Source organism: Miscanthus floridulus, chromosome 9 (genome assembly GCF_019320115.1).
Source record: "Miscanthus floridulus cultivar M001 chromosome 9, ASM1932011v1, whole genome shotgun sequence".
Lineage (NCBI taxonomy): Eukaryota > Viridiplantae > Streptophyta > Magnoliopsida > Poales > Poaceae > Miscanthus > Miscanthus floridulus.
The window spans coordinates 21,611,078-21,625,265 of NC_089588.1; the positions used below are offsets into that span (position 1 = coordinate 21,611,078).

General features: G+C 41.8%; 1 protein-coding gene across 1 annotated transcript; it reads left to right on the forward strand.

The window, feature by feature from the left end:
- The first annotated feature begins 737 nt into the window (after positions 1 to 737).
- On the forward strand, positions 738 to 2,107 carry LOC136479422 (60 kDa jasmonate-induced protein-like). Its single transcript, XM_066477297.1, has 2 exons — positions 738 to 1,277; positions 1,466 to 2,107. The coding sequence occupies exons 1-2, from the start codon at positions 738 to 740 to the stop codon at positions 2,105 to 2,107; spliced, it is 1,182 nt and encodes a 393-aa protein (XP_066333394.1).
- Positions 2,108 to 14,188: the final 12,081 nt, after the last annotated feature.

Sequence of the window (14,188 nt, forward strand, 5' to 3'; positions counted from 1 at the left end):
GGCAGCCAACAACCGTATGCTAGCTTGTGCTAAAACACACGGTTTTTGCTTTGTTCGAAATCATATGTTCTATAGGCAACCAACAACCATGTGCTAGCTTGTGCTAAAACATACAGTTTTTTCTCTGTTACAAATCATGTGTTTTGCAGCCAGCAAACAACCATGTGCTAGCTTTTGCTAAAATACACGATTGTACAGTAGACAGACTCTTATTATAACTTTCCTTCTTTTAATTAACTAAACTCTCCGGTGCTGCATGCAGGTCAAAATAGTGTCTGGGCATCTAACTGTAGTGTACACCATCGGAGATGAACTATCGTTCACTGAATTTATAGTGGCTCTCCGTCGCATCCTCGCTGACCACTCAGACCGCGAGGATATCTTGGATGGACACCCAAAATTCTCAATTCTCTCTTCCACTGGAGAACATCCCGTGCTTTCCAAGCAGCGTGCTGAACATCCGGTGAGGTGGATTCACGCCAAGCTGAAAGCAGTGAAGGGAGAGGAAATATCATCGACAACCCTACTCATGCGGGATGACAACTTGTACGTCTGTGGCTTCATGAACCGGCAAGGAGATGCATTCGAGCTCAACGAGAAACGAAATACTCCCAGTTGATGAATACAGTCCTCAGCGCCTAATCTGGGGCATCAGTTACAGATCCTTACTGGACGCCGACACTAGATATGATGCCGTGAGAATACTGTTGCAAGCAATGATGCGCCATTACTTCGCGATGGATGCCGCGCACGTGTTGTCACACTTCCCAGCTTGGGTGCACAGATTGAACCCTAGGATGGCACTAGCAGGGCTGACGGTCATGGTCTGTGAGTGTGCAAGGATGAATCCTGTCAACAACTTCATTGCACGTCATTGGAGCAAAAACATGTATGTCTACAACAATGAGATGGACGTGTTCAATTATGGGAGGACTTCAGGCGAGCTGTTGACGTGGAAGAGTAAAGGATATGACAATCCATGCCCTATTTCACAGCTGCAGGACATTTACCTCGTGCTTAAATACCGTTTGTATCATCCACCTCATCAGGGCAATGTTGGCGGCACTTGCAACCCTACTAGAAAATCAGAGGTGGCTAGCGATGCCTACAGCAGCGGCAACCCTACTAGCCAACCTGACGAGTCCAGTGATGCAAGCAGCTCTAGTGGCTCTGAGAACACCAGTGACTCCGGCTCTAGCCAACCCTGGGAGGCTGACGACGCCCAGGGCCGTGGTCGGCCCCGGGTGGAGCTGTTGGCCATGCGTGCCAACCTTGAGGTCGATGGCACGACCATAATAGTCTTCGACCGGAAACGAGGCCAAATCATCTATTGAAAGGAGGAACAAGAAGAAAAGGTATATATATTAGATCATGTCCATTAATTCTTGGTATCAATAATCCATATGAATCATTTTCGCGTGAAAGCAATACTAGATTATTAATCAAGCGATGTGCATGGTTGTAGGGAATAATGGTTGATTTGGTGCTGACTGGACCCTGCACAAGCATCTCGGCATACGGGTGCTTTGCCATCAAAATTGACATTCCAGCCGAAGCTACTGGTAGTAGCAAAGGCGATGCCAATGGTTCCATCAAATGGGAATGGGATTGCTATGACCCAGAGTATGCAGACGAAGTTGACAAACCACCTGTGACTCTCACCATAAGCTCTTCAGGCCCTGGCCGTAATGTTGAGGTCACCTATGCGGTGATGTCCAATGCCCTGGAGGCCACAATGCAGGTGAAGATGTGGTGCATAGGTGGTAACAGCTCTTGTAGCGTTTACGGTAATATCATCGCACGCATCGGTGACTTCAAACACCGGATCATCCTCTTTAGATGTACACAGGGGATGAGTCAGCGTCTGTCTCCTACTGACATGCTGGTGCTTCAGCTGTCACGGTCTGTCCTTGCGGTGCCATGTGATTGGGTGCTTCACATAGAGGTGGGCCTGCAGATTGAAACTTATTCCAACAACCGAGAGGCCAATCCACAGCATTTCAATACTGTTCTTGACTTCGCCAATGGAATGGCAAGTCGATGTCACGAAGTTGACGGCAATGTAGTTGAAGTAAACGTCACCTGGTACCCGGATTATGTTTCATAAAAAATAATAAGGCAACTAGAGAAGGTACGTAAACAATGAAGACATTAATTGCCAAGCACTTGTTAATTGCTACAGCAAACGATGAGGACATTTATTATCTCTTTTCCTTCTGTTTTGCTTTGCGTAATGATGTTTATTTTATGCCGTCTATTGGTTATATATACGGTAAGGCTATTCTGCAGCTGGCCACAGAATAACTTATTTTATGGCCACCTTGATTTACGATAATGTTTATACCAAATTTACGATAATGACAATACACATTTACGATACATGGGTTACTATAATTTAAGATGATAATTACCATAATACTATAGTAAATCACTTATGATGGAGTTACCATAATCTCGTAAATTAGTATGGTAATTATCGTAACTCAAAGTGGCCACAAAATAACTTATTCTGCGGCCAGCTACATAATAGTACGTCTATATATATATATATATATATATATATATATATATATATATATATATATATATATATATATATATATATATATTGCAGATCGAAATCAATCCATCGCGACGGCAACCTGACATATCGTACATCGTTGGGGATAGTGGAGAAGGGTTCGGTACTTTCATCACGGAGTTGCGAAGGCTTATATATATATATATATATATATATATATATATAGGGAGAGGCTATTCAGCAGCCGGCTACAAAATAAGCTATTCTGTAGCCACCTCTATTTATCATAATTTTATATACTAATTTACCATAATGTCAATACATATTTACGATAGTTGGGTTACTATAACACATGAGAATATTTACCATAACGTTATAGTAAACCACTTAGTAAGGAGTTACTGTAAATCTCGTAAATTAACATAGTAATTATCGTAACTCAAAGTGGCTACAGAATAAGTTATTCTGCAGCAAGCTATAGGATAGTAGTTCTATATATATATATATATATATATATATATATATATATATATATATATATATATATATACACACTGCAGATCGAAATCAATCCATCGCGACGGCAACCTGACATATCGTACATCGTTGGGGATAGTGGAGAAGGGTTCGGTACTTTCATCACGGAGTTGCGAAGGCTTGTGGCCAACCACCCAAGACGATGAAGGATCACGTATACCAAGGATGGCCGAGATATTTGCAGCTAGGGAAGATCGGAATCAGAAGCCCAGACGATGCACTCGACAAAGTCCACCTCGTGCGCAATGATCCGGAACGCTTGACAACAACCACCTCCGACTTCGGGGGCCATGATCGAACCTGGGCCAAAGGTGGTAGGCATCACTACGTAAAAAACGGTTTATAGTAACGGGATAAATTTTTTATAGGGGCGGCTGGTGATGCAGCCTCCCCTACAGTGGCATGCTCGGGAGCCCAGAGACCAGCCGCCCCTAGAAATGGAACAGCAGGGGCGGCTGGTCATACGAGCCGCCCCTATAAATTGGTCGGATTTGTAGGGGCGGCTTACTCACCAGCCGCTCCTGGTATTGCTATTTGTAGGGGCGGCTAGTGATTGAGCCGCCCCTATAAATGTCCGTGTATAAATACCTCTGATTTGTAGGGGCGGCTCAATCACCAGCCGCCCCTACAAATGACCCACATATAAAGCAAACTACATCACCTTCTTCCTTCTCGGGTCACTCACTCCAACCCGTGAAAGAAAGGTGGGGAAGTCTTGGGCATCTCCCAAAAATTGCTCTACTAAGGGGGAAAGGTTTTGGTCATAAATCCTTTGGTGGAGAGGTTGTAGACGGTAAGAAAATGTTATTCCATACTTTTTTTGAAGTTTTAATGGTTGGTTAGTGAGTAATTAGAGTTTTGCTTTTCTCTCTCTTCTATGGTGATTGAGCTACTTATGAAGCAAATTAGACCCAAGTTTTGAATGTACTAGGGTAAATTAGGGAGGAAAACAAGATTATACCCTTATTTGGTCCATGTTTCTTAATTTTAGTGAACAATTAGTTAGTTTTATGGATGTTTTATGTGCATGTAGATCTTGATGTAGGGTTTGGTTTTTTCATTAATTTCGGTTTTGTAAATTTGTGTTTGATGAAATTGTACTAGGGTTTGCATGAAAAAGATATTGGATAAAATATAATTGTTGCTAATTGTTGTCTTTGAAATTATTTATTGTAATCAACAAATATATATTTTAATTATTTATGGATAAATGGGCCATTAATAATTTTTCTTCTACCATGGTGTGTTTGTATGCTTCATGTAATTATACTTGATTTATATTCATATATATGTGAAGTATATACAATTATTCTCAGGTAATTATTAATTTGATTTATTTTTATATATATCTGAATAAGTAGTCCTTTAATGTTTGTTTTGTTGTTGTTGTAAAAGATGGAGTACAGGAACTCTTGGATGTATGGTTCGTTAAGGTTCAAGGCAGATTTCCGTGAAGAGGTGGATAAATTTATTGAAGCCGCAAAGAAGCATGCAACGACATTGACAGAGAATAAGGATACAATTATTTGTCCCTGTAAAGATTATAAGAACCGTATGGCATAGACAGATGTGACTATCATCAGATCACATTTGATTATGCAAGGATTTGTTGAGGACTACACAGTGTGGATTCATCATGGTGAAACGGTTATTGTTAACGACGAGGATGAGCAGGAATACGATGACGAAACCCTAGAATCCCTGTCCCAATATTCAGCAGAGCTTGATGCACGAATGGATTCAGAGTTTGACAATGAACAAGGTGGTGATGCTGGTGGTTGGGATGGTAACGATGAAGGTGGTGCCAATAATGATGATGGAGCACGTGTCGGGGATGAAGATGATTTGGAGGACATGATTCGAGCCCTTGGACTAGAGATTTTACTAAATAGCTCGAAAGGTCTAGAAAATTTGGAAAGGATGACAAAAGCATCGAAGGAGACTGTGTATGGTGTTGAAAAGGGCTGTCCGACACATTGGACATTGCTACGTTTTGTGCTTGAGCTACTCATCCTGAAGGCTAAGTACGGCTGGTCAGACTGTAGTTTCAATGATCTATTGCAGCTCCTGTCATGGGTGCTACCACAACCAAACTCAGTTTTCGCCAACACATACCAAGCAAAGAAGGTCATAAGTCCATTGACAATGGGGGTCGAAAAAATCCATGCATGCCCAACCACTGTATACTTTTTTGTGGCGAAACGTTCAAGTCACTGGATAAATGTCCCCGGTGTGGGGCCAGCCGATACAAGAACAATGACCTTTACGGTGGGGACGAAGCCTCCACGGGGAAAAAGAGGAATAAGAAGGGTACAAAAAAGGTAGTAAAAGAATCTCATCCCCCAGAGGACACTCCATTAGGCAACGATGCAAAGTAGAGAAGAATTCGTGCCTTGGTAATGTGGTACCTACCAGTGACCGACCGCTTGAGACGTATCTTCCTGAACCCTAAAGAAGCTGCACTCATGACATGGTGGGATGATGAGCGCAAGGTGGATGATGATAAGATTGCACACCCGGCTGATTGTAGTCAGTGGCAAAGGTTCGATGAAAAGCACAAGAAATTCAATGATGACCCCAGGAATGTACGTTTTGGCTTGAGCACCGATGGAATGAATCCCTTCAATTAGAGGATGAGCGACCACAGCACTTGGCCAGTGATCTTGACCATGTACAACATCCCAACGTGGTTGTGTCAGAAGAGAAAGTACCTTCTCCTCACTATTCTTATTTCTAGCCCTAAACAACCAGGCATTGATATAGACGTGTTCCTCGAGCTTTTGATGCAAGAAATGGAGAGGCTATGGAGGCATGGGGAGCCGATGTACGATGCGTTCTGAAAGGAGGACTTCATATGTAGAGCAATAATATTTGTTACTACCAATAATTACCCTGCGTTGTTTGCTTTGTCTGGACAGATCAAAGGGAAGATGGGATACTTGGTTTGCTTGGATGGTACTACATGGGTGTACCTGGATGCATCCAAGAAGATAGTTTACCTAAAGAACCGATGCTTCTTAAAGACAAGTCACAAGTACTGTAGCAAATTATTCTTTAGATTTTATGACAACACCCCAGAGATTGAAACCCCTCCGGAGAGACGTCATAACGGAGAACACATGTATAGAATGGTGAAAAACATACGCGTCGTCTATGGAACGAAGAATCCGGATGGGACGAACAGAGATAGAAGTACACCTCCTGTCGAAGGCGTACCTTTCAAGAAACAATCGATCTTCTTTCAATATCTGCCTTATTGGCTAGACTTGGAGGTCCCCCATGCCATTGATGCTATGCACGTGTAGAAAAATGTCTTTGAGAGTCTCATTGCTACCTTGATGGACACAGGCAAGTCAAAGGATGGTCTAAAAGCACGGAAAGACATGGTGTAGCTAAATGTGATGCCACAGCTTAACCTGGTACCTGAGGCTAATGGAAAATACACTCTGCTCGTGGCATGCTTCAACCTAACACCAGACGAGAAGAGTGCTATATGCACTTTCTTGGGGGGGGGTCAAAGTCCCGACTGTGTTTTCAGCAAATGTGAAGAAGCTAGTGTCGATGAAGGACTTGTCAATAACACACTGCAAGGCTCATGATTGCCATGTGATGCTAATAGTGTTTCTACCTATTGCAATCAGGGCTATAAAGCCAGAGTTCTTGAAAATGGCCATCACTCGCATGTTCTACTTCTTTTTGAAGATCTCACAGAAGACGATTGGCAAGCAAGAGCTGAGTGACCTACATGAATTTGTAGTGGAGACACAAAACCAACTAGAGATGTGTTTACCTCCTGCTTTTTTTTTATATAATGCCACATCTCATGATTCACATGGTTCATCACATACAGGCGCTGGCCCTTGCAACTTGCATGAAATGTGGTCCTACGAGCGGTTCATGTCGGTTCTAATTCGATACGTGCATAATCGAGCATACCCAGAGGGCTCCATGATAGAGGGTTACACTACTAAAGAAGTTGTCGAGTGCTGTCAAGAGTACCTAAAAGTACAGAAAGGGATTGGTAAACCCGATTCTCGTCACAAGGGTAGGCTGGCTGGGAAGGGAACCAGTGGTAGAAAAGTGTTCATCGACCATGATTACAAAGAGGTGAGTCAGGCTCATTACAGTGTCTTGCAGAGTACACAACTGATGCAACCGTACATTGATGAACACTTGGCTATCATTATGGTGGAGAGAAATAGCCGTTCGAATGATTGGGTCATGAAACAACACAAGCAACGACTAACTACATGGTTAAAGGACCAAAACATACCGCCTGGAGAAACCATAGACTCTATTACCATCAGTAGGTTGGCAGAGGGGCCGTCGAGACAAGTGACATCTTGAAATGCTTATGACATCAATGGGTATACGTACTATACCCATGCAAAGGATAGTAAATATGTGAACCAAAATAACAGCGTTCGAATAGAGGCTCTCGATGGATTGGGGCGAAAGATCCAATACTTTGGCATCATTGAAGAGATATGAGAACTTGACTATGGAAGGGACATAACGGTAGCCCTGTTTCAATGCCGCTAGATCAAACAACACCAACTGAATGAGATCGGATTGAGAGTCCTAGACCTCGAGAATCTGGGCTACCAAGATGACCCTTGGGTGCTCGCTTCACGTGTCGCACAAGTTTTCTATATGTCTGACCCACAAAGTAACCTCCCCCCGAAGAAGAAGACAAAGCACGTAGTTGCCTCCGGGAAATAGCACATTATTGGAGTTGATGGTGTGGATGATGTTGAAGCTTACAATAAATACGATGAGATGCCACTATTCATAGACTTTCCTAAGAAGATCAGTGTTGTGGAAAAGAACCTACCCAAAGACATATTGCCATGGGAACTAAAAGGTGTCAAGGGGAAAGTCGTTACAGCGGGCTAGCTAGTTGTTGAACATGGAGTGTTTGTGTTAGTGTGTGTTTGTAAGACTTCATTTATGCATGCGTGTGAGACTATATATTTATGTATGTGTGTAAGACTACATATTTTTGTATGTGTGTGCGACTACATTTATGCATGTGTGTGAGACTACCCTTTGCAACATCCAGATGAATCTATTTCAACATCCACTCTATTACTACTAAAACTTTATGAAATCGCTTAACACTGTTCAAATTTTGTCAAATAAAAAGATGACCAAAATAAAAGTTGTAGATAGTGATGTGTTCAACAACTTTTATATTCATCACCTTTACAACTGAAATCATTTATTGGTTGAAAATCAGGTTTGAAGCTATCATTTTCTGAAATTCAAAATTTGAATTGTTCAAAATTAGTGACAAAGATAGATGACTATACTAAAATGATATAGAATGATTTTAGAAAATTTTAGAAAAAAACCATCACATTTGGAGTTAGTATGAGGAAGAAAAACTAGTTACAAATTTCAACCATAGATTAAAAAGAGAAACCACACTTGTTCATCATTGATCATCACGAACAGTTGTGATTTTTCTTTTAATCTCTGAGGAAAATTTGTAACTAGTCTTTCTCCCTCATACTAACTCCAAATGTGATGATTTTTTTTCCTAAAATTTTCTAAAATCATGCCCTATCAAGTTACTGTGTTAATTTGATCATTCTTTTCATTTGACAAAGTTTGAGCACTTCAAATTTTCAAATTTTAAAAAATGACAAGTTCGAACGAGATTTTCAACCATTAAATGATTTTAGCTGAAAATGTGATGAATACCAAAGTTGTATAACTCATCAAGATCTATAACTTTTATTTTGATCATTTCTTCATCTAACAAAGTGATAGTAAACATTTTTCACAAATCAACATGTTTCTCGTATAGTTCATGAAACTATGAGTCATATGTGAATTTGTGAACAATGTTTACTAATACTTTGTCATATGAAGAAGTGACTAAAATAAAAGTTATAGATAATGATGACTTCAACAACTTTTATGTTCATGACTTTTATTATTGAAATCATTTAAGGTTTCAAAATCTTATTTGAAGTTGCCCTTTATTGAAATTCAAAATTTCAACTATTCAAATTTGGTCAAATGAAAATATGATCAAAATAAAAGTTGTACATATTGATGAGTTCTACAACTTTGGTATTCATAAGTTTTTTAGCTGAAATCATTTACTCTTTCAAAATATTGTTTCAAGTTGAAATTGTTTGAATTTCAAATTTTGAATCGTTCAAACAAAGTCACATGAGAAGATGACCAAAATAAAAGTTGCACATGTTGATGACTTATACAACTTTTATGTTTACAAAATTTTCATTTTATTTCATTTAATGTCATAAAATTGTAGTCGAAGTTTTAAAATTCAAATTTTTAATTTTTGTTTTTTTTGTTTTCTATATTGTTTTGACTACAATTGTTTTTATATATATTTCTGCATATATAGAATAATACAAAATATTGTATTCGTGTATATATAATTTTTTTATTACTTTCTGTTTTTGAGATATAAAAACTACAGAATTAATAATTTAATAAAATAGAAAATATTTGTAGGGGCGGTTGGATCAGGAACCGCCCCTACCCCTACAAATGGATTTGTAGGGGCGGCTAGATTAGGAACCGCCCCTTCAAATGCATTTGTAGGAGCGGCTGGATCAGGAACCGCCCCTACAAATCGTCGTGATTATATAGCCACGGGCGCTCGGGTTCCCAACTGTTGGGCGCTCTCTTCTTCCTCCCGACGCCGTCAGGCTGCCCATCTGTTTCCGGCCGTCGCCACCATCTCCATGCCCTAGCGCTGGTTCCTCTCACCTCCACCGTCCTCCTGTGACCGCCTCCGTCGCCCGCCACGTTTCCTCCCACAAACGCCGCCTTCCCCAGGTCGGCCGCCACGGCGTCTAGGGTTTGTGCGAGAGCTCACAATCTGGCTCCCGTTCAGTCTTGCCGATTCTGTCACATAAGCAGCCGCGACGCTCGCCGTTCTCCGTTCCTCCTCTTCTCGATTCCTCTTCCGAGGGACTGCAGCTGATGCATTTCTTCTCCGCGCAGAGCGGCGCGCTTGGCCTATAAGTGCTGGAGGGGGTTTCGAGCTTAGCGGATCTGTGTTGTGAGGGAGCGGAGCCTGCGCCGGCGGTGGAGCTCAGATGCCCTATGCCGGAGCTGCGCCGGAACAGCGAGGGACCGCCGTCTGCCGCCTCCTACTGACGGCCGTTGCGTAGGTATGTCTCATTTCCCCTGGTGACATATGCCCTGAGCTGAACTGATTTGCTAGTCCTCATCATCAACCCTAACTGTGGAGTCCTCACTTGGCTATTCATCTGCTAGTACATTGCAGCGGTGGTAATTCCCCTTTCCTGCAATTCGCGTTGAGTATGTGCATGTGATGGATAATTATTCTTGGCTGCGTGTTTGTGTCATTGTGCTAGTGTAGTATGGTCATGCCTTTGTATATTGTGTTTGTGAAGGTGCCAGTAGAGCCCTTGTGGTTTGTATTTTTGGTTGATAAGCAAAGCTCATGGTATGGTTGTTTCATGTTTGATAAGTGTTAATCCTTAGGTCTGCCTCTATCACCAATTAAATCTTGTGGTGATGTTCTTATAATTGTTGAGCACAATGGATAGATTCTTTATGCCCCATTTTGATAATCTACAAGATCTATAAGAGTTGGAAGAAATACCAAGTTCTTGGGAGTTTGAGATTGCAGGTTACAATTTCTGAAGATAGATTTATGTTCTTTGCAATTACTAATTTTCTGTCATTGTTCTGGTTGAGATTACTCACTTGTATGATTAGGAGCATACTGGATTTAGTACACATAATTGGTAGGTGCTGCTTTGAATTGGAAACAAATAAAGAAAAGGCTGAAAACTGTTAGCAATATGTCCTGAAATTTCAGTTCAGTAGTTCTGAGTTGGGTGATGATTTCGTTTACTAAATGGCGCTTCCTACAGAACATGAAAATACAAAAGTTGTAGGGAATTTACATACCATTGCTGTCATGAAATTTCGTAATTTTAGCTATTAAGGTTTGGGAGATATAGATTTTAGAAGTTGATTGACAGATTCTGACCATGTTCTGTACAGCCATAGATCAGTTTGATTTTTCGACCACTTTAACTGCCAAATCAGCTCCGTAATATAACTAGAAAGATGTAGAGTATTTCCCAAGCTTTTTGGATTGCTAAAGAACATACTTTTTGGATGGATAGAACTCTGGTTATGATTTTTAGATATAGCCTGGCAGGTTTTGACCTTGCTTTGCGCAGCAGTGGGTCTTTGTTATTTTCAACCTTGATAACTGCAGTCTGATTCTAGTAATAACTAGACAGATGTAGAGAATTGCATAGGCTTTCTGGATTGTTAAAGGATAATTCTTTTTCGTTGTCCAGAACTCTAGTTATGATTTTTCTAAGCATCTGTACTGCTGCTGCCTTAAAAATTCAGATACTTTGATAGCTGGTTTTGATTAACTGGATGGCACCTGTAGAACATGATTGTTGTACCGGAGTTGTATAGGTTCTATTGACTTGCTCTTGCACCTTCACCAAACAAATTGTGATGAAAGGAAAAAGGAGAGTCCTGTTGTCTTTATTTAGTTAGCGCACGACGTCCTCCTTATGTTGGCTGCTCCTTGCTTGCTGTTTTTCATGTGTACAAAAGCCTTGTGTTTTATATGAACTTTTATCTCTTGTGTATGTTTCACAGTATTTAGCTTGTATGTGCCTTACTTTCATGTACTACTCTTACTACTAGTGGCTACTGGTTGGTCTCCTACAACTCTTATTACTACTACTTGCTACTCCTACTACTACTCTACTACTATACTATCCTCCTGCTCTTCTGCTACTACTCTACCACTCCTCTTCTACTGCTACTCTCCTCTACTCCACTCTACTCCTCTCCTCTCCTAAACAGCTGTTGCTTTTTTTGCTACTTCTACTACTTCCCTACTACTACTGTTTACTACTTCTACTTCTGTCTTCTATCAACTACTTGTACTTCTGTCAACTACTTCTACTACTTCCCTACTACTACTGTCTACTACTTCTGATTGTCCGATCTGCCTATCAGGTTCGGAAGATATTAAGCATATGATGTTCATGTGTGATCGAGCAAAGTCAGTATGGCAGCTGTTGCTTCTTTTGGGAAGCATCACTTGCTTTTTTTTGTCAAATCTCCCCTCTCCTCTATTTTTGCCACCTTTCCTATCCTCTATGTTTGGGAAGCAGCAGCTGTTTTTTTTACACCTTTTCCTCTCTATGGTTGTTAAGCAGCTGTTGCTTTTTTTTTGCCAAATCTCCCCTCTCCTCTCCTCTCCTTTGTTTTGTCGATGATAAAATTGTCCAAGTCCATACATTATATGGAATATGAGCTGATGATCAAGAACTTGTGAGGAACTTGGCATCATTAGTAGCCGCCCCTACATTACCTTCTCCTCTCTTCTCTATTATGATGCCTTGATGCTCCAAGTTCATGATCAAATGATGATTGACATGTTTCTGCGGCCTCTACTGCTGCTACTACTCATTTTTTTTGATATATTATTGTTTTATAGAACTACTTTGGTTTATAGACCTTTTTGATTTCTTATACCTTCTCGCGTAGCTAAAGCACACTTTTTTGCATCTATTAGAACAAAGTGCGAACTAATGTCATGGACACCAGACAGTGCAGCCCGATGTCCTGAGCATGATGAGAAGCCAACCTATGAGGAGCAAGCACTAGAGGACCAGCTTACTCAGGAGCAGTTCGATAACAAGGTAGAAAAGGATCTAGAAGTGATGCTTACTCAGGAGTAGTGTGACGAGGAGGAAGGGGGAGCAGAAGGAAGAGCAGGAGAGGCTGCTGAAGGCAAAAAAGTTGTTGATGATGATGATGAGGACTCAGAAGAGGGATATGTAAGTCCCGAGGATCCATTCCCATGTGAAGCCAGAAGGTGGCCAACTGTAACAACCCAAAAATCCATACACCAAAAATACCAATTGCAAAATTTTTTCTAAAAACTCCCATGTGTTGATGAGTGTCATGTATAGAAACCCAACCTAAGAGATGCATTAGGTCTAACCCCAACCCAAGTCAACACATAAGCATGGCATGTCATTAGTTAACTGTGTTTATTTAAATTCTAACAAATAAAGTATTGCATACATTGTTAATTCAAAATGTGATTTGGATTTCCATTTGAGTTATGTTATGCTTAACAACTCCAATAAAGTAATAAACCATAAAGTAATTAATACTCAAACCAAAGAATAAAGGTTTAAAGAGAAAAACTAATTCTATTTTTGTATAACAAAACCACACCTATTTTTATTATACAAAATAGCTAAATAAATTCCTAATATTTATATAAGAATGTTGTGGGCCTCATATCTAAAATTCCAATGAATTTGGTGCACCAATTTTGAATTCAAATTCCAAAACCAAATTTGAATTCAAACAAAGGAGAAGAAAAGAAAAACAGAAAAAAGAAAAGAAAGGGGGAAGCCTCACTGTGGCCCAAGCCTGCTCGGCTTCACGGCCCAGCCAGCCCCACCACACCAGCCAGCCCGCCCAACCGGCCTGCCAACCCCTTCTCGTCTTCCCAGCGCGCGCGCGGCCCATGAGCCGGCCCAGCACGTGCTCACGCCCACGCGCACGTCCTCTTCACCTGCTGTCGCTGCCTGCCGAGCCCCACCTGTCAGCTTTCCCTGTTCATCTTCTCCACGCCATGCCTCAACTGTCACGCGACCAGAGACTGACAATGCTGGTAGGAGCGGGCCAGGGGGTCACGCCCGGGGCATGGCCTTGCTCCCCCTTGCGCCGCACTCACGCAACCTCACGCCACCATTGGATGCGATGCCTGCACCTCCGATCACCCCTCGATCCCCATCCGCCGTTCACCGAGCTCCATGGCTGAGCTCGGCTATAAAGCCTCGGCCCCGGGAGCCCTAGAGCTTGTCCCATTGCCCCACCGCCACCTTGGTGGCCGTCCACTGCGCACCCGAGCCAAGAGAGCAGAGGGAGAAGAGGAAGAAGAAGGGGGAGTGCCGAAGCCGTGCGACGCCGCTGGTGTTGCCGGAGCAGGAGACGACGCCACAATGCTGCACTGCACTGCACTGCTTCCGGAGCTACACGGCCGCAACCCGCCACTGTGTCACCATCCTATCTTCCACGACACCAAAGGTGAGCCCTGGTTTTCCCCTGCTCGCC

Bases quoted from the DNA above. Each gene is read 5' to 3' on its own strand.
- LOC136479422 (XM_066477297.1), top strand. From the start codon at position 738: ATGGATGCCGCGCACGTGTTGTCACACTTCCCAGCTTGGGTGCACAGA. The intron at 1,278-1,465 runs GTCGATGGCACG...GCATGGTTGTAG, and splicing joins CCATGCGTGCCAACCTTGAG to GGAATAATGGTTGATTTGGT.